The sequence below is a fragment of the Myotis yumanensis genome, unplaced genomic scaffold (genome assembly GCF_028538775.1).
Source record: "Myotis yumanensis isolate MYYU_CA2020_CCGP unplaced genomic scaffold, mMyoYum1.0.hap1 SCAF_19, whole genome shotgun sequence".
NCBI lineage: Eukaryota > Metazoa > Chordata > Mammalia > Chiroptera > Vespertilionidae > Myotis > Myotis yumanensis.
In genome coordinates this window covers 26,070,727-26,091,165 of record NW_027223770.1, presented here as the reverse complement: position 1 = coordinate 26,091,165, position 20,439 = coordinate 26,070,727, and the positions used below count along the sequence as shown (strand labels likewise).

Here is a 20,439-nt window from a genome sequence, read left to right as displayed (position 1 = left end):
AGATGAGCTGCAGCAACATAATTATATTCCTTCTATTTAGAACTTCCCCAGATGCGGGGGGTGGGCTGGGCTCCATGACCACCCGCGTGTGCCCCTGGGACACCTGTGCTGCTGCCACCTCATGTGCGACCTCCCTCCTCCCAGGGACACAGGTCCCTGCAGAGGAGCCCACCTGACAGAGGCCCCACAGACACTCCTCGCTGAAGGGAGGCTCAGAGCCACCACCTCGGGGCCCAGGGGTTTTTGTCTCACTTCCTCGTCATCTGAGACACTGTGTGTAACTGTAGCTTCCCCCACTGCTATAGTACACAGCACAGTAATAGTCGGCCTCGTCCTCAGGCTGCAGCCCCGAGATGGTCAGGAGCCCCGCATTGGCTGAGGCGTCTTTGGATCCAGAGAAGCGGCTGGGGACCCCGGAGCCCAAACTTGTACTTGAGTAGTAGTACAGGAGGTACCGAGGACGGCTCCCTGGCTTCTGCTGGTACCAGTATATGGTATAGCTGCCAACACTGGCGTCACTGCTCAGGGTGCAGGTGAGTCTGGCTGTGGCTCCCGGAGATGCAGAGAGGGAGGGCGGCTGAGTCAGCACAGGCTGGGAGAGGGACCCTGCAGACACAGACACTTGTCAGTGATGGGCAGGGACCAGGGGACCTTTCCCAGGAGACTGAGCCGGAAGGGAAGAAGCCTGGTCCCACGCCTGTCCCTACCTGTGCAGTGAGAGAGGAGAGCGAGGAGCAGAGGAGTCCAGGCCATGGTGCTCACAGCCCTGAGCCCACAGTGGGGCTGGGCTGCCCAGGCCTCCTTTTCTCCCCCACCCTCTGCCAGGGGAGGGGCTGCCATGCAAATGGGGGTCCCTCCAGGGACTGCCCAGCCCCTCCCTGGGCCCTGGGGCTGGAGCTCAGCTCACACCCCAGACTGAGGAGCATGGAGGTGGGCTAACCCCTTGGGGGGCCCTGGGAGGAAGCACCAGCTGAGACCACACGAGGGTCCCTGCTCAGGGGGCTTTACCAGCCAGAGAGGACACAGCTGCTGAGTATCCAGGGGGAAGTACAGGGCTCAGTCTTCAGGCCCAGTTGCCTCTGAGTGAAATGTCCTGCTGAGCAGCCACCCCATGGCCTGCTCACAGCGCCCCCTGCTGGTGGAGGGTCACACTGCCCCTGGTCCATGCCCTGAGAGCCCAGCTGGTGTCTGCAGCCCAGTGGGGAGGGATAAAAGGAAACAGGGGACATTCCTCTGCTGTGGGCACATGACCAATGGAAGCCAGGAGGGCCCTGGGGGAGGTTTGTGCTGTAAGAGCCAAGGTGGTGACCACGGAGGCCTGTCAGTCTCTCCTGGGGAAAGGATCCGATTGGCCATGGGAGACAGAGCTCCAGAAGAACTAGCAAATGGGGTGTTGAGGGGGAGGACCCAGCTCCAACTTGGGGAGGACTGGGTGGTGAATGGTTGGTTTGAAAAGTGCTCACAGTGGGGAATGGTAAGGGGCATCCGTAATACTTCCAACAATAAAGATAAGTTTTTTTAAAAAATGCCCAGCCCTTCTCCAGCCCGAGGTAATATAACCAGACCCTGACAACGGAGCCCTCTCTCACCCGGTAACATGTGCCCCTCACTTGTTCAGGGGGTCGCGGGCGGCTTTGCAGACCACAGGGGGGTCCCCCACCCCGGGCCTGGGCACAGGCGCCAGTGGAGAGCCTCCGGGAACACGACGGAGCTGCCAGGTGGGCGCAGGGCAGAAGTGGATTCAGCTGTGACGTGGGCTCGACCACTGGCCGGAATGTCTGGACGCGGCCTGTGTCCTGGGCTTCGGGGCGGGCAGGCTGGACTCCTCCGGGGGCAGATGGTGCCGACACGCCCAAGCGGAGCCAGGACGGTCCTGCGGTTTTGCTTCTACAGTAAACCTCACCCCTCCCCCTTGTCCTCTCATATGGGGATCCCGGGCTGCTCTCCTGCCACCCCAGGATGGAGCCCCATTTCCCCGGCCCCCATCAGACCCACAGGAGCCATTGGCTGCGCACCGGCTGCACCCAGAGGCGGCCGGGTAGGCGGCGTTGAATTAGAGGCACCGTGGATGGAGCCAGAGAACTGATGGGCACACACAGGGCCTTTGCTTATTTCACGGGCCGGGGGGTGGGCACAGGGCCCGCGGCTGCTGGTACCAGCACACAGTCCCCCCAGGGCTGCCGCTGCCGTGGCTTCAGGAGACTGTGGCCTTCTGCCCGGGAGACCCGCCCAGCACGGGGCTGCGTCAGCACAGCCTCTGCCCAGGACCCGGGAAAAAGGAGTAACACGGAGATCCGCACAGACCCCTGGCCCAGGGACGGGGGAGAGATCCTGCTCCCGGTGACAAACAGGAGCCCCCCCAGGCCCTCCTCAGGCACCACCTGTGCAGAGAGCCAGGAGGGCAAGGGGATGGGAGCCCCGTCCATGGTGGACAGGCCCCCGACCCTGATTCCTGAGCCCCCCAGCCAGGCCGGAGCCCTCACCTTCGTATACGCCACCGCCCCCCCCCCCATCTCTATGCACAGCTCTCCCTTAGGGAGGCGTGTAAGCCCCTCCTTGGACACACCCAGGGCTCCAGCTGAGAAAATGAGAGCATAGGGTGAGGGGCTTCAGCCCAGGGCCACCCATGAAGCCTGCAAGAGGGAGGGGGAGGGCTCAGGAAAGAGGAAGGGGGAGCAGGGCACCTCCTGGGGATGCAGGGAACAGGCAACCCCAGGCAGGAGCAGGAGCTCAGGGCCCTGCCCCCCTCCCTCCTCCCTCAGCTCCAGCCTTTGCAGATGGGCTCCTGTCACTCAGAAACAGGAGTGTCATGTTCCCCCATTAATCGCTGAGTCACTTTCGATGGTAGAGATGCGCACTGTTGGTTTATTCCTTCACCGGACAGAGGACATGTCTGCTGTGTTTAAGTTTTAACAAACAAATAAGAAGCTATAAACGTTACGTGGATGATCTTGTGTGAACACAGTTAAGTGATTTGGGTGAATACCTGGGCGTATGGGTTCTGTACGGCGCCACAGAAGAGCCTGAACAGAAACCTAGTTTGACACCATTTTCATCCAGAATCCCCAGGACCTATGGTCTCTCCTGATTATCAATGCGATTATTAACGGCCTCTTTATCTGTAGAAGCTTGTAGAGTACGTGTCCGAGGGTTTTTGTCCCACTTCCCCATCTGTGTGTTTCACTGTGAGGAGCATTATTGTGCCAGGTCGAACAATAATAGTCGGCCTCGTCCTCAGGCTGCAGCCCCGAGATGGTCAGGAGCCCCGCATTGGCCGAGGCGTCTTTGGATCCAGAGAAGCGGCTGGGCACCCCGGAGCCCAAATTTATACCTGTGTGGTAGTACAGGAGAAACCGGGGAGGGCTCCCGGGCTTCTGCTGGTGCCAGTGTATGGTTTTACCACCAACACTGACGTCACTGCTCAGGGTGCAGGTGAGTCTGGCTGTGGCTCCCGGAGATGCAGAGAGGGAGGGCGGCTGAGTCAGCACAGGCTGGGAGAGGGACCCTGCAGACACAGACACTTGTCAGTGATGGGCAGGGACCAGGGGACATTTCCCAGGAGCCTGAGCAGAAAGGGAAGAAGCCTGGACCCAGGCCTGTCCCAACCTGTGCAGTGAGAGAGGAGCGCCAGGAGCAGAGGAGTCCAGGCCATGGTGCTCACAGCCCTGAGCCCACAGTGGGGCTGGGCTGCCCAGGCCTCCTTTTCTCCCCCACCCTCTGCCAGAGGAGGGGCCTCCATGCAAATGAGAGTCCCTCCAGGGACTGCCCAGCCCCTCCCTGGGCCCTGGGGCTGGAGCTCAGCTCACACCCCAGACTGAGGAGCATGGAGGTGGGCTCACCCCTTGGAGGGCCCTGGGAGGAAGCACCTGCTGAGACCACACACAGGGACCTGCTCAGGGGGCACTGTCAGGCCTGAGAGGACACAGCTGCTGAGTGCCCTGCAGCCAGCACAGGGCTCTGCCTCTGAGTGAATGGTCCTCCCTAAGCTGCAGAGTGAGGCCCACAGAGCAGTCCCCCAGCGCCCCTTGCTGGTCACAGGTCACACAGCTTCAGGTCACACTGTGCACATGTGTGAGGGCTCCTTCCCAGCTGCTGTTACCCTGACAGACTGGAGTGATGACTGTGGTGGTTCAGTCCCGGGTCCTCTTGTGGGAAATGAGCAAAGTGCATGTAAATAACATAATAATTGGGTCTCACTCTCCATGAGGCCGTTGCAAAGCTAATGCACAGTGAGCTTCTCACCCTCCCTAGAGACGGAGGCCTGGGGGAGGGAACTGCAGCAGGAACTTGTCACTTTTCCCTGAAACCCTCACGTGAGGATGAACCCTGACCTAGGACCTGAGGAGCCCGAGGGAGAGGAGGAGGTGAGGGAGGCAGCAGCAGAGGAGGGAAGAGGAGGAGGGAGGGTGTCTCTGAGAGTCTGAGGATTTGATCAGAGAAGGAGAAGATTGTGTCCATGGCCAGGGTGGACACTAACATATCAGACATGAGGGGTCAGTGGTGACACAGGGTTCACACGTATGACATTAACCTGTGGGGAGCATGGCTGTCTGGGTGACCATGTGCAGGTGCAGACACAGGATGTGAGCTGATAGGAAACATACGCTGGTCTCGGCCCCTGGCCCCGGCACAGGCTCCTGAACCCTTGTCACTCCCTGGGGGGCGGGCGGCCTTTGCTGATGAAGGGACGCTGGGTGGGTCCTGGGTGAGGACGGGCCACTGGGGAGACCAGGAAGGATTAGAAGCTTGGAAACCTCACACCTGCCCCCATTCGCTTGAAGGGGAGAGGGCTCAGGTCAGTTAGCAAATTAATTCAGCAACGTAATCGCAATCACGGGAGTTTTCCTGGGAAACTTTGATTTATAGCCAAGAAGTTGTGTGAAACCTGGGACCTCCCACCTGTGAGTGGCACCTGACCTGCGGGCAGTCAGGGGGACGGGCCCTTTAACTGTGGGTCTGACGCCGTCTCTGGGCAGATGGTGTGAGGACTGAGTGCTGCTGTGGGACATCAGCTGGTGTCAGAGAACTGCTGTCGGGAACCATGTCCCCACACATCGGGGACCAGAGGGGTCAGGAGTGAAGTCTCTGGGTGAGGAGCAAACAAGACTCACAATAGTAAAGAAGGGGATTTTTATTTAAAAATATTAGAGCTCCAGTGGCGCAATCGGTTAGCGCGCGGTACTTACAAAAATATTCACTCAGTCCAGCCTGTATGGCTCAGTGGTTGAGCGTCGACCTATGAACCAGGAGGTCACAGTTGGATTCCCGGTCAGGGCACATGCCCGGCTTGCATCCTCAATCCCCAGTGGGGGGCAGTCAGGGGGCAGCTGATCAATGATTATCTCTCTTCATTGGTGTTTCTATCTCTCCTTTACTCTTCTCTCTGAAATCAATAAAAATATTTTTTTAAGTTATTTTCCTAAATATCTTCACTCAGTTTCCTCAGCTATCGATGTGCTCATGACAACATGAAGGATGGCTGTGGCGAGGATTAAACGCTCACGTACAGTGAGCACACGGTCAGCTCTCAGTGGGTGTTAGTCCTCAGGTTAATGAGATGTTATTGCTTATTTCCGTGGCATCTTAGGTCGCCATAAAGGACGAAGGGCATTCTGGGGTGTGGCTTTATTTATCTAATAAGATAAGCTGAACCCCAATCCCCTGCCCCAGATTTCAGTCTCGTTAGAATTTCTCCCGAGACAAGGTGGTCAGCTGGGCTCTGCGACCACCCGCGTGTGCCCCTGGGACGCCTGTGCTGCTGCCACATCGTGTGGGACCTCCCTCCTCCCGGGGACACAGGTCCCTGCAGAGGAGCCCCCCTGACAGAGGCCCCCACGGACGTTCCTCGCTGAAGGGAGGCTCAGGGCCACCACCTCTGGGCCCAGGGGTTTTGGTCTCACTTCCTCGTCATCTGAGACACTGTGAGTAACGAAAGCTGCTCCCACTGGCATGATCTGTAACGCAGTAATAGACAGCCTCATCCTCAGGCTGCAGCCCCGAGATGGTCAGGAGCCCCGCATTGGCCGAGGCGTCTTTGGATCCAGAGAAGCGGCTGGGCACCTCGGAGCCCTGGTCCTTATGGGAGTCTGTGTGGTAGTACAGCAGGTACCGGGGAGGGCTCCCAGGCTTCTGCTGGATCCAGCTTATGCCATAGCCGCCAACATTGAAGCCACTGCTCAGGGTGCAGGTGAGTCTGGCCGTGGCTCCCAGAGATGCAGAGAGGGAGGGCGGCTGAGTCAGCACAGGCTGGGAGAGGGACCCTGTGGACACAGACACATGGGGGTGAGAAGAAGGGTCGGGGGGCAGGTGCTCCGGGTCCCCAAGGCCTGTGGCTACCTGTGCAGTGAGTGAGGAGCACGAGGAGCACAGGGGTCCAGGCCATGGTGAGCGCAGCCCGTTCCCAGGACACGGAGCTGGGGCTGGTCTTCCCAGACCTCTTATCCCGCCCTGGCCACAGAGAAGGGGCTGCTCATGCAAATGTGCCCCCCCCACCCTCCCAAGGGGCGCTCACAGGGTCTGGGCCTTGTGCAGGGAGGCCAGCCCGGTGCACTGGTTGCCTGTGGGTGGGGCTGGGAGGAAGCAGCTGCTGGAGGCGCCCACAGACACGGGCAGGGGAGCCCACACTCCCAGAGAGGATGCAGGCCTCACAGGAACCCCAGAGCCAGCCCTGGGGCCTCTGGCACAGACCAGGTCCAGGCAAACCCCAGAGACGGTCTCACACCGCCCCGTGCTGGTCCCGGCGGGAACCACTCCTTCCTTGAAGCCACTCCAGCTCCTCCCCTTCACGTGTTTACTGGAGAACCCATGCTGAAGGGGGTCGCGACCCACGGGTTGAGAACCGCTGCATTACATGAAGGGAACCGTTTGCACAGGACCCACGTGCATGGCACCTGGAAACTCCGGGGAGTCCGGTCGCTGGGGCTCGGGGGGCGGGGTGCGCAGACGGCCTCCCAGCCCAGCTCCGGTCAGAGCACCGGAGAGGGACCGTGCAGCCCCCTGCAGGCGCTGAGTCTCGCTAAGCGGGAAGGGAAGACAGCGCGAGGCTGGCCTGTGCCGGGGAGAGGAACAGGGGACAGAGGAGGTGCTCGGTGACCATCTGCGGGATCCTCAGCCCCCACTTGTGCAAAGAGAAGGGGAGAAGGAGGGGACCCCAGGCCCGGCCTCGAGTGTCCTCAGAGTTGGGTTCCTACAACTTCCTGCACCTTCACAGTCCCCTGTCACAGCTTTGTGGGCTGGACCTTCATCATCAGAATGTTCCTGAACTTTACACGTCCCAGCTTCATGGGCACCTTGGCCCGACCCTTAGGCCACCCTAAGATGAAGAAGGCCCTGGCCGGCTTGGCTCCGTGGATGGAGCGTCGGCCTGCAGACTGAAGGGTCCCGGGTTCGATTCCGGTCAGGGGCACGTACGTACCTTGGTTGCAGGCTCCCGGCCCTGGTCGGGTCATGTGGGGGGCAACCAGTCAATGTGTCTCTCTCCCGTCAGTGTTTCTCTCTCCCTCTCCCTCTCCCTCCCACTCTCTCTAACGATCAATGGAATAAATTTCCTTGAGTGAGGGTAAAAAATAACAAAAAGATGAAGAAGAGAGGTGGCTCTTCCAGGACCTGCCTCGGGCGGGGAAGCCGCCCCGGCGACCCTGGCGCACAAGGAGGTCACACAGGCACCTCCCCCTCTGGAAAGGACTCTTTGCTTCCTCTCGGCGTCCCTGGAGCCCAGACACCTGCTTCCTCTGAGCCTCGGGAGGGAAGGAGCAGGACCCCCAGCCTGGCGCAGGGAGCAGAGGGAGAGGGAGGGCACTGTGCTGGGTGCTGGTCCCGGGAGATGAGTGAGGAGTCAGCGGGCCCACTGACCCACCAGGCGCTCAGACTGCCATGGTGGAGAGAGCTCCTCGGCCCCGCCGGTTCCTGGTGGCAGGGAGTGTCTTGGGTGCCACTGGATTGAGGATTGGGGTGCCCCGTGGGAGAATGCGGTGTGACAGAAGGTTTTATTCCCTTGGAATCAAACCCCTGGTCCCCAAGGCCCCATTCCCCTTCGTCCCGCCAAGAACCAAGGTCCACGTCCGGTTCAGCGGGGCCGGGTCTACGCCAGGGCCCGGATTCCCATCCACGTTGGCCACAGGCCCGGCCCAGCATCAGGCCGGCTTAGGCTGCTCCCCGCCGTGGGCCGTCCATTCCCTGCCTGTGGGTCTGCAGGGCCACGTGGATGGGGAGGGACGGGCAGGGGCAACGCCAAAGGAACAAGAGAGCCAAGAGCCGAGAGAGAGAGAGAGAGAGAGAGAGAGAGAGAGAGAGAGCTCCTTGGTCCAGGGGACTGTGTGCTCCCCAGTTTCTCGGGCTTGCATTGGCCCTGCCCCCTCTGGCCAATGGTTTCTGTTCCCAGGTTTGACAGACAGGCACCTTTGCTATGTCCCCCCAACATCCCTATCCCTATGTAGGTCTTTATCTCCTCTTTGCCCAGACACCGTCCCAGCCCCTCTCCCCGCCCCCCTTGGTCTGCAGGGAATGTGGGAGGTGCCCTGTGGAGGGCCAATGGCAGCCTCCTGGTGAAGGGCCTGAGTGACCGTGTCTGCTATGTCTGGCCTTCCCTTTGCTCCTTTCCCATGATTAATCGCCACCGAGTTGCCATGGTAGCAAGACCACCCACATCTCTGAGTCAGACTTGGACCCTGGGTGAAGCCCATGTTCACTCTACACATGGGTTGACACCAATATCATTGGGCTGGGTGAGGCCTCACATCCCCCTTCCGCATCCATCACCCCCAAGGGCGGGTGCAGAGCCCCGAGACCGGACTTGGGCCTGCGGGGACATGATGAGGGGGACAAGGTCTTAGCAACCAACGAATGGACATTGTGGAGGAAAATGGGAAGACGTTGTCACACCCACGGGTACAAGCCAAAGAGGTGCTGGCTGAAGGGGCGACAGCACATGTCACCCTGGGTGAGGCCGGGTCGCCGGGAGGAAGCTTGACGGCCCAGGCTGGGAGGGCACAGAGAAGTTTTAGTCTCACTTCCCCGTGACCCTGCAGCGCCGTGTGAGTGTTGGGGTCCTCATGCCACACAGCACAGTAATAGTCGGCCTCGTCCTCAGGCTGCAGCCCCGAGATGAGCAGGAGCCCCGCATTGGCCGAGGCGTCTTTGGATCCAGAGAAGCGGCTGGGGACCCCGGAGCCCTGGTTCTTATCTGACTCTGATGTATATCTCAGGAGATACCAGGGAGGGTGATCTGGTTTCTGCTGGAACCAGCGTATGTTATAGCCGCCAACACTGAAGCCACTGCTCAGGGTGCAGGTGAGTGTTGCTGTGGCTCCCGGAGATGCAGAGAGGGAGGGCGGCTGAGTCAGCACAGGCTGGGAGAGGGACCCTGCAGACACAGACACTTGTCAGTGATGGGCAGGGACCAGGGGACATTTCCCAGGAGACTGAGCAGGAAGGGAAGAAGCCTGGTCCCAGGCCTGTCCCTACCTGTGCAGTGAGAGAGGAGCACGAGGAGTAGAGGAGTCCAGGCCATGGTGCTCATAGCCCTGAGCCCACAGTGGGGCTGGGCTGCCCAGGCCTCCTTTTCTCCCCACCCTCTGCCGGAGGAGGGGCTGCCATGCAAATGAGGGTCCCTCCAGAAACTGCCCAGCCCCTCCCTGAGCCCTGGGGCTGGAGCTCAGCTCACACCCCAGACTGAGGGGCATGGAGGTGGGCTCACCCCTTGGGGGGCCCTGGGAGGAAGCACCTGCTGAGACAGCACAACTGTCCCCACTCAGGCGACTCTGCCATCCAGAGTGGACTCAGCTGCTGAGTCTCCAGCAGTGAGCACAGGGCCCAGCCTTGAGGCCCAGGTGTTTTGAGTGAACAGTCTTCACTGAGCTGCTGTGCAGGGATCACAGGGCAACCCAACAGTGCCCCCTGCTGGTCATGTAGAAATGGAAACTTGTAAAAACTGAGTTATAAAGTCTAGTAAAAATAGATAAAATATACACTTTCCTTGGAAGATACAAAATTGGTTCTGAAAGAAGTAAAGTAATTAAATGGACAAATTTTAGTAGAAAAATTAAAAATGTAATGTAACCACTCCACTGAAGAGCATAAGATACAGACATTTCAAAGGGAACTCTACCAAACCCTCACAGATCAGGATGTCATAGATCATTTGTTTTAATATTGATAAACGCAGCTTACACATAAATTATACAAAATGGGAAATTACAGACCAATAGTATTAAATATTCCTACACATGTTTAAAATGAAATATTAACAGATGGCCCAGTGCTATTATGAAGTATGATTTATCCCAATGATACCAGTTTTTCTTCATATTAATAAAATTTCAAATATAACACAACATACTAACCCATCAGTAAATATGATCATACTAGAGGCCCAGTGCACGAAATTCCTGCACCAGGGGTAGGTGAGGGTACCTTAGCCCTGCCTGCACTCTCTCCCAGTCTGGGACCCCTCGGGGGATGTCTGACTGCCAGCTTAGGCCCAATATCAGGGGATTGGCCTAAGCCAGCAGTCAGACATCCCTCTTATAGTCCGGGATCCCACTTGCAGTCTGGGACCCATCGCTCCTTACCACCCGCCTGCTCGCTGCTCCTTAGCACTTCTGCAGAGGCGGGGAGGCTCCTGTCACTGCCACTGAGCTCACCAGCTGTGAGCCCAGCTTCTGGCTGAGCAGTGTTCCACCCATGGGAGCGCATTGACCAGCAGGCACCAGCTGACTGGGACAGCTCCTGCCTTCAGCGCCTACCCCAAGGTGGTCAGTTCACATCATAAGTACTGGCTGGTCAGACAGTCCTTAGCCTTTTATATATATACTAGTGGCCTGGTGCACAAAATTCATGCATGGAGGGTCTCTCAGCCAGGCCTGCACCATCTCCAAACTGGGACCTCTTGGGGGATAACTGGCAGTTAGACATGCCTCTCGCAATCCGGGACCACTGGTTGCTAACCACTCATCTGCCCGCCTGCCTGATCATCTCTAACCACTCTGCCTGCCGGCCTGCTCAACCCCAACTGCCCCCCTTGCCATCCTGCTCACCCCCAACCGTGCCCCCGCCATGCTGCTCACACCCAATTGCCCTCCCATCTGGCCTGATCACCCCTAACCGCCTCTGCCTCAACCCTGCCACCATGGCTTTGTCCAGAAGGACATCCGGAAGGTCTGCTGGTCTAATTAGCATATTACCCTTTTATTAGTATAGACTAGAGGACAGAAGCACAAAATTCGTGCACTCGGGGGCTCCCTCAGTCCAGCCTGCACCCTCTCGCAGAAAAGGAGCCCTTAGGGCCTAAGCCGGCAGTTGGACATCCTTAGCACTACTATGAAAGTGGGTGAGGCTCCCACCACCTGCGCTGCACTCACCAGCTAAGAGCCCGGCTTCTGGCTGAGCCACACTCCCCCTGTGGGAATGCAATGACCACCAGAGGGCAGCTCCTGCGTTGAGTGTCTGCCCCCTGGTGTTCACTGGGCCTCATAGCGAAGAGTCATTCCACCGTTTGGTCAATTGCATATTAGCTTTTATTATATAGGAGAGATAGATCATATTATTACATCAACAGACAAACTCATATTATTTCATTCAAAATAATGACAGAGCCATTCACCAAATGTAAAACATATTTCTAATAAAAACACATACGGATGGAAATGGAGACGTTTACAATATGGAAACTTCACTCGCTCCACAGACATGAGACTTCGTCCTACAGCAGCTCTTAGCTAATGGGAGGGAGGAGGGCATCACCACAACCATCAGGAACAGGCCGTGTGACTCTCACTCCATTCTGAGTCAGCGTGACTCTGCACGTTTAGACAATGAAGGAAACGGGAAGGGATCAGTGGTTAGACCTCAGCATGGATGGGAATGGACAGGAGTCATTCCCACAGCCACAAGGGTCTGATACAGTAACCGGACAATCCATGGGCAGCGCGGCCTGTCCCTGCTGGAGCCAATTCAGCAGAGACAGGGAGGAATCATATGAGCGTTGATTCCCATCCTGCCGCAGCCTGGGAGAGCAGCGGGTCACCCACAGAAACCTGCTCTGCCCCCCATAAGCCCGCTGCTTGTATTGGGGAGAAGGACAAGGATTACAGGGACGTAGACCAAGGGTGTCCCAAATGGGCGGTTCACAGGTAATTCGCAAAGGCCTGTGGGTGTGCAAAGGGCTGGCAGCTCTGGGTTCTGCAACCAGGCTGGTCATCTTTCCATGATCACAGGCAGCTCCCTGATGGGGAGAACGGGTCACATTCCCAGGTGAGCTCCCAGGTCCCAGGTGCAACTCCCAGCCAGGTGAGAAGGTGCGTCCTTTAATCAGAACAAAGCAGTCACGGTGAACCGAGCAGGATTCCTATTTCTTAGAATTCCAGCTGGTCCCCTACATTCCATTTGGGCCCCTGTCAGTACAGCCTGGGACCTAGTGGACACTATGGATGTGCTCGACTCAGACACAGCTGGACCCTGGGGCCCTGGTCCTGCCCTGACCCATCGTGGACTCTGACCCAGGGCAGCTGCCCCAGCATCCGGGAGTTTCTGCTCCATTTGAGGAAATCCAGGCTGGAGGGGAGGGGGCGGAATGGAAAGAATGGGGACAGGTTTTCTAAACCAAGTTCCCTGAAGTGGGTCTCAGGCCCCGGTGTCTGGTCAAGCACAGGAAGCAGCTGGCTTGTCGGGGGAGTGGGGTCTGCTAGGGGAGCCCTGTTTATAGAGGGACAGCGGGTTTTTGTCTCAGTTCCTCACAGGCCTGGAGCACTGTGTAACCATTAAGAGTCTTGTCCCATGCTAAGCAGTAATAGTCGGCCTCGTCCTCAGCCTGCAGCCCCGTGATGGTCAGGGAGGCAGAGGTGCCTGACTTGGAGCCAGAGAATCGGTCCGGGACCCCTGAGAATCGACTGCTATCCTTACAGATGATGTATTTGGGGGTCTTTCCTGGGAGCTGTTGGTACCAGGACACAACATGACTCCCAACGTTGGAGCTGCTTCCAGTGCAGGAGATAGTGACCCTCTGGCCCGGGGACCCCGACACTGAGGATGGCTGAGTCAGCACAGACTGGGCCCAGGATCCTGCAAGAGGGGGAGACACAGAGATGGTGAGTCTGGGTGTAGAGACCAGAGGAGGAAGCAGGGCCCCTTCCCCGTCCCCTTGTCCAGTCACCTGTGCAGTGAGCCAGGAGGGTGAGGAGGAGAGGGGCCCAGGCCATGGTGGAGGTCATCCCTGAGTCCTGCTCCTGAGGCCCCACAGCTGAAGCAGAGCTCCCCACACCTCTCCCTTCCCCTCTTCATAGTCTGCGGGAGGGAGGGTCCAATAATGCAAATGAGACCCCAACTCCCTGATTCCTCCTGGGGCCCTGTGGCAGGTGCCTCTGCCTGAGGATGGCCCTGGGTGTGTGCAGGGCGGGTGTGTGGGTCCCGTTGCTAAGGGAACCACAGCTGTGAGCCCTGCGAAAGGACACCAGGTGGAGCCAGGAGGTTGGCCCCAGTCAAACCCTGCAGGTCCCTCAGGAGCAAGCCCAGGGCGCCCTCTAGTGTCAAGGCCCAGACACGCCATGGTGAGCCATGGTCACAGACCCAGGCAAAGGGACCCTTCCCTCCATTAGATTCACTCCATCCTACAAGTTTGAGCCAATGATGCAGGGACTAGTGTCAGGGACCATCGGGGACAGAGCCTGATGGGAGGAGCAAGAGGCCCCCCAGGTCCTGATGCAACAACCTGCCCGGCACTCAGGCCGAATCACATGGAGGGGGCTCCCGCCTCAGAGTCAGCAACACCCACAGGCAGAGGCTTCGGGGGCAGAGAGCCAGGGAGACCCTGAGGGTGAGTCGGGGCTGCCCCAGGTGAGGGGTGGGGGCAGCCTGAGGAGCTGTGGGTGCCAGTTGACATGAACCTTCTTCTTTCTTATAAGTATGCCATTCATGCAAACCAGTCCCTCCCACGGACTCTCCCAGTAACATCCTCTCTGCTGTGTCCTGGTCCTTGGGTGGGGGGATGGAGGGATGAGGAGCTGGGATAGGCCTGGTCTGGGGCTCCCTCGGGGAACCCAGGAACCACCCGGCAGAGGTCACCGACTACAGACAGACGTGGATTTCCAGCTGAGGGAGCCCCTGGGGACCCTGTCCAGTGCTGTCTGACAGCGCCCCCTGCTGTCCCAGGCAGGGCTTCCTCCACCCGGGAGAGGGGCTGCGAGGCTCCTGCACAGAGGAACCACCTTCCTCACACTCTGCCCAGAGGCCCGGCCCCAAAGGGAACCCATTAGAGCCTCCCCTCCAGCTGCAGCCACATCCCCGCCTCAGCTTCTGTGGAAGGAAAAGGTAAGACCCACTTCAGGGACCTCTGTGTGGGTGGCATCGCCCAATTAGACAAGAGGAGGGAAGATCTCCTTTTTAAATTTAAATATGTTTTTATTGATTTTAGAGAGAGAGGACGGGAGAGGGAGAGAGAGAGAGAGAGAGAGAGAGAGAGAGACATCAATTGGGCTGGCAGGTGTGATATATTACAGTCTTCCAAGGTGGGCTCCCTATTGATCAGCCGTTAATATCCTATATCATATTATTAGCTCAACAGATAAATTCATGTTATCTCAATAGATATTCTGTCAGAGCCTTTCACCGAATCTGAAACATATTTCTAATAAAAACACATACGGATAGAAACAGAGACGTTTACAATATGGAAACTTCACTCGCTCCACAGACATGAGACTTCGTCCTACAGCAGCTCTTGGCTAATGGGTGGGAGGAGGGCATTGCCACAACCATCAGGAACAGGCCGTGTGACTCTCACTCCGTTATGAGTCAGCTTGACTCTGCACCTTTAGACAATGAAGGAAACAGAAAGGGATCAGTGGTTAGACCTCAGCATGGATGGGAATGGACAGGAGTCAATCCCACAGCCCCGAGGCTCTGACCCAGCCCGGGCCACTGGTCCCGGCCCAGCAGCGACGGAGGAGCCTCCGGGTGAGCTCAGACAACGGCTCCATGGAGACCAATGGGAGGATGAGGCAGCTCCGGAGGCTCTGGGACTAGGGAACTGGCCAAGGATGGAGACGCTGGATTCGTTGGTCACAGCCCAGGGCTGAGATGACCACAGGGAGCCACACCTCAGGCCCCGGCTGCTGTGCAGAGACCCTGTGTCCCTGTGTCCGCAGCTGACAGGGCCACGGGCCACCTGTTCCTCTGGGTCCCTTGGTCTGGGAGGAGCTGTGGTGGGTCACTGTGAGGACAAAGGGAGGGGAGGAGCCTTCACCTCCAGGTGAGGCCCCCACATGAACCTGGACCAGAGTGGCCGCAGCCCCAGCAACAGCAGAAGTCACGACTGAGCCCGAGCGGGCAGCTGCGGGGCCCCATCCCAGCAGAGCGGCAGGAGGCACTGGGGTGGGCTCCCCGCAGGCCTGCCGCTCGGCGGGCACATTGAGAAGCAGCCTCGCTCTCAGGCCTCAGCCCAGTGATGGACAGGAAGCTCCCTCCCCAGACTTGAGCCCGAGGGTCCATCTGAGACCCCAGGGTCCACCTCCACAGAGGAGCTGAGGATGGGGGGGCTGTTCCTGGGAACTGGTGGCCCCTCTAGTGGACACTATGAATGTGCTCGACTCAGACACAGGTGGACACTGGGGCCCTGGTCCTACCCTGACCCATCGTGGACTCTGACCCAGGGCAGCCGGCCCCGGCATCCGGGAGTTTCTGCTCCATTTGAGGAAATCCAGGCTGGAGGGGAGGGGGGCGGAATGGAAAGAAAGGGGACAGGTTTTCTGAACCAAGTTCCCTGAAGTGGGTCTCAGGCCCCGGTGTCGGGCAAGCACAGGAAGCAGCTGGCTTGTCGGGGGAGTGGGGTCTGCTAGGGGAGCCCCGTTGCAAGAGGGACAGCAGGTTTTTGTCTCAGTTCCTAATAAGACTGGAGCACTGTGGGACCACTCAGACTATTGTCCCATGCTGAGCAGTAATAATCGGCCTCGTCCTCAGCCAGCAGCCCCGTGATGGTCAGGGAGGCTGAGTTGCCAGACCTGGAGCCAGAGAATCGGTCAGGGACCCCTGAGGGTCTACCGTTAGTACCATAGATGATGAGTTTGGGGGCCTTTCCTGGGAGCTGCTGGTACCACTGTACACCATTACCACTCCCAACATTGGTGCTGCTTCCAGTGCAGGAGATGGTGACCCTCTCGCCCGGGGACCCCGACACTGAGGATGGCTGAGTCAGCACAGACTGGGCCCAGGATCCTGCAAGAGGGGGAGACACAGAGATGGTGAGTCTGGGTCTAGAGACAAGAGGAGGAAGCAGGGCCCATGTGTCTTCCCAAGGCCCCTTCCCTGTCCCCTTATCCAGTCACCTGTGCAGTGAGCCAGGAGGGTGAGGAGGAGAGGGGCCCAGGCCATGGTGGAGGTCATCCCTGAGTCCTGCTCCTGAGGCCCCACAGCTGAAGCAGAGCTCCCCACACCTCTCCCTTCCCCTCTTCATAGTCTGGGAGAGGGAGGGTCCTTTTATGCAAATAAGACCCCATCTATCTGATTCCTCCCAGGGTCCTGGGGTAGGTGCCTCTGCCTGAGGATGGCCCTGGGTGTGTGCAGGGCGGGGCTGTGTGGGGCCTGTTGCTAAGGGAATCACAGCTGTGAGCCCTGAGATGGGGCACCAGGTGGTTCCAGGAGGTTGGCCCCAGGGCACAGCACAGGCCCCTCACCAGTGAGCCCAGGGCGCCCTCTAGTGTCCAGGCACAGACACGCCATGGTGAGCCATGGTCACAGACCCAGGCAAATGGGACCTTTCCCTCCATTAGATTCACTCCATCCTACAAGTATGAGCCAATGATGCTGGGACTAGTGTCTGGGACCATATTGGACAGAGCCTGATGGGAGGAGCAAGAGGCAAGGGGGGGTGGGGGGGAAGGTCTTGGCTCGCTGGCCAGGGGGGAAGGGCAGCTGGAAAGACCTGAGCCTTCCCCCCAGGTCCTAATGCAACAACCTGCCCGGCACTCAGGCCGCATCACATGGAGGGGGCTCCCGCCTCAGAGTCAGACTCACCCACAGGCAGAGGCTTCCGGGGCAGAGAGCCAGGGAGACCCTGAGGGTGAGTCGGGGCTGCCCCAGGTGAGGGGTGGGGGCAGCCTGAGGAGCTGTGGGTGCCAGTTGGCATGAACCTTCTTCTATCTTATAAGTATGCCATGGCATGCCTCTAAGCCTTTTTATTCTTTTAATATATTCATATTGGATTCAGAGAGGAAGGGAGAGGGAGAGAAAGATAGAAACATCAATGAGAGAGAATCATTCATTTTGGGCATCTTGCAGGCCCCCACTAAGAGTCAGGCAGGGTCACCATCACTCTAACACGGAGGTTTCCTGTGCAGTCCAGGCTGTGTGGGCTCAGGCCCCTGGAATGAAGGGGAGAAAGACACCAGGATTGTGAGTCTCTGGGTCTAACAACAGGCTGGGCCCAGGGGGCAGGGCAGAGCCTGTGTCTTCCTGGGACCTGTTCCCAGATGTGAAGACTCAGGCACCTTGTAGTGAGGGAGGAGGGCCGAGGTGAGAGGGGTGCAGGCCATGGTGGGCTTCTCCAGGGTTCCCCCTTCTAAGGACCTGAGCTGGGAGGGAGCATCCCCTTCTCTCTTACCCTCCCCAGGCCCCAGGGATTGAAGGTCCGTTCATGCGAACCTGTCCTTCCCATGGAGTCTCCCAGAAATGTCCTCTCTGCTGTGTCCTGGTCCTGGGATGGGTGAGGCTGGGACAGGCCTGGTCTGCGGCTCCCTAGGGACTCCATGGCCACCAGGCAGAGGGCCCTGACTACAGACAGATGTGTGGGTTTCCAGCTGAGGGCGCCCCTGGGGACCCTGTCCAGTGCTGTGTGGCAGCGCCCCCTGCTGTCCAGGCAGGGCTTCCTCACCCGGGAGAGGGGCTGCCAGGCCCTGCACAGAGGAACCACCTTCCTCACACTCTGCCCAGAGGCCCCTCCCCAAAGGGAACCCATCAGAGCCTCCCCTCCAGCTGCAGCCACATTCCCGCCTCAGCTTCTGTAAAAGGAAAAGGTAAGACCCACTTCAGGGCCTCTGTGTGGGTGGCATCACCAACTTAGACAAGAGGAGGGAAGATCTCCTTTTTAAATTTATATATGTTTTTATTGATTTTAGAGAGAGAGGACAGGAGAGGGAAAGAGAAATATCAATTGGGCTGGCAGGTGTGATATATTACAGTCTCCCACGGTGGGCTCCATATTGATCGGCCCTTAATATCCTATATCATATTATTAGATCAACAGATAAATTCATGTTATCTCAATAGATATTCTGTCAGAGCCTTTCACCGAATCTGAAACATATTTCTAATAAAAACACATACGGGTGGAAACAGAGACGTTTACAATATGGAAACTTCACTCGCTCAACATGAGACTTCGTCCTACAGCAGCTCGTAGCTAAGGGTGAGAGGAGGACATCGCCACAACCACCAGGAACAGGCCCCTGTGACTCTCACTCCGTTATGGGTCAGCTTGACTCTGCACCTTTAGACAATGAAGGAAACAGGAAGGGATCAGTGGTTAGACCTCAGCATGGATGGGAATGGACAGGACTCATTCCCGCAGCCCCGAGGCTCTGACCCAGCCCCGGCCACTGGTCCCGGCCCAGCAGCGATGGAGGAGCCTCCCTTGAGCACAGAGATCGGCTCCATGGAGACCAATGGGAGGATGAGGCAGCTCCGGAGGCTCTGGGACTAGGGAACTGGCCGAGGATGGAGACGCTGGATTCGTTGGTCACAGCCCAGGGCTGAGATGACCACAGGGAGCCGCCCCTCAGGCCCCGCCTGCTGTGCAGAGACCCTGTGTCCCTGTATCCGCAGCTGACAGGGCCACGGGCCTCCTGTTCCTCTGGGTCCCATGGTCTGGGATGAGCTGTGGTGGGTCACTGTGAGGACAAAGGGAGGGGAGGGGTGACGCCCCCACATGAACCTGGACCAGAGTGGCTGCAGCCCCAGCAGCAGCAGCAAATGTCACGGCTGAGCCCAAGGGTTCGGCTGCGGGGCCCCATCCCAGCAGAGCGGCAGGAGGCACTGGGGTGGGCTCCCCGCAGGCCTGCCGCTTGGCGGGCACATTGAGAAGCAGCCTCGCTCTCAGGCCTCAGCCCAGCGATGGACAGGAAGCTCCTTCCCCAGACTTGAGCCCGAGGGTCCATCCGAGACCCCAGGGTCCACCTCCACAGAGGAGCTGAGGATCGGGGGGGTTGTTCCTGGGAACTGGTGGTCCCTCTAGTGGACACAATGGATGTGCTCGACTCAGACACAGCTGGACCCTGGGGCCCTCGTCCTGCCCTGACCCATCGTGGACTCTGACCCAGGGCAGCTGCCCCCGCATCCGGGAGTTTCTGCTCCATTTGAGGAAATCCAGGCTGGAGGGGAGGGGGCGCAATGGAAAGAAAGGGGACAGGTTTTCTGAACCAAGTTCACTCAAGTGGGTCTCAGGCTGCGGTGTCAGGCAAGCACAGGAAGCAGCTGGCTTGTCGGGGGAGTGGGGTCTGCTAGGGGAGCCCCGTTTCAAGAGGGACAGCGGGTTTTTGTCTCACTTCCCCACAGGCCTGGAGCACTGTGCGACTGTTAAGACTCTTGTCCCACACTGAGCAGTAATAGTCGGCCTCGTCCTCAGCCTGCAGCCCCGTGATGGTCAGGGTGGCTGAAATGCCAGACCTGGAGCCAGAGAATCGGTCCGGAATCCCTGTGGGTCTATTGCTATTACCATAGATGATGCATTTGGGGCCCTTTCCTGGGAGCTGCTGGTGCCAGGACACACCGTAACCATCCCCAATGTTGGAGCTGCTTCCAGTGCAGGAGATGGTGACCCTCTGGCCTGGGGACCCCGACACTGAGGATGGCTGAGTCACCGCAGACTGGGCCCAGGATCCTGCAAGAGGGGGAGACACAGAGATGGTGAGTCTGGGTCTAGAGACAAGAGGAGGAAGCAGGGCCCACGTGTCTTCCCAAGGCCCCTTCCCCGTCCCCTTATCCAGTCACCTGTGCAGTGAGCCAGGAGGGTGAGGAGGAGAGGGGCCCAGGCCATGGTGGAGGTCATCCCTGAGTCCTGTTCCTGAGGCCCCACAGCTGAAGCAGAGCTCCCCACACCTCTCCCTTCCCCTCTTCATAGTCTGAGGGAGGGAGGGCCCATTCATGCAAATGAGACCCCATTTTTCTGATTTCTCCCGGGGCCCTGGGGCTGGTGCCTCTGCCTGAGGATGGCCATGGGTGTGTGCAGGGCGGGGCTGTGTGGGTACTGTTGCTAAGGGAACCACAGCTGTGAGCCTTGAAGCAGCACCAGATGGTGCCAGGAGGTTGACACCAGGAGCTTGGCCCCAGTCTAACCCTGCAGGTCCCTCAGGAGCGAGCCCAGGGCGTCCTCTAGTGTCCCGGCCCAGGCACGCCATGGTGAGCCATGGTCACAGGCCCAGGCAAAGGGGACCTTTCCCTCCATTAGATTCACTCCAT

At 58.6% G+C, this 20,439-nt stretch overlaps 1 gene segment (V, D, J or C); it reads right to left on the bottom strand.

Moving 5' to 3' along the window:
- Positions 1–259: 259 nt before the first annotated feature.
- Positions 260–765, bottom strand: LOC138998117 (immunoglobulin lambda variable 5-37-like). The segment is given in 2 exon segments: positions 260–606; positions 708–765. Coding segments are annotated over 2 exon segments (393 nt in total).
- Between the last annotated feature and the right edge of the window lie 19,674 nt (positions 766–20,439).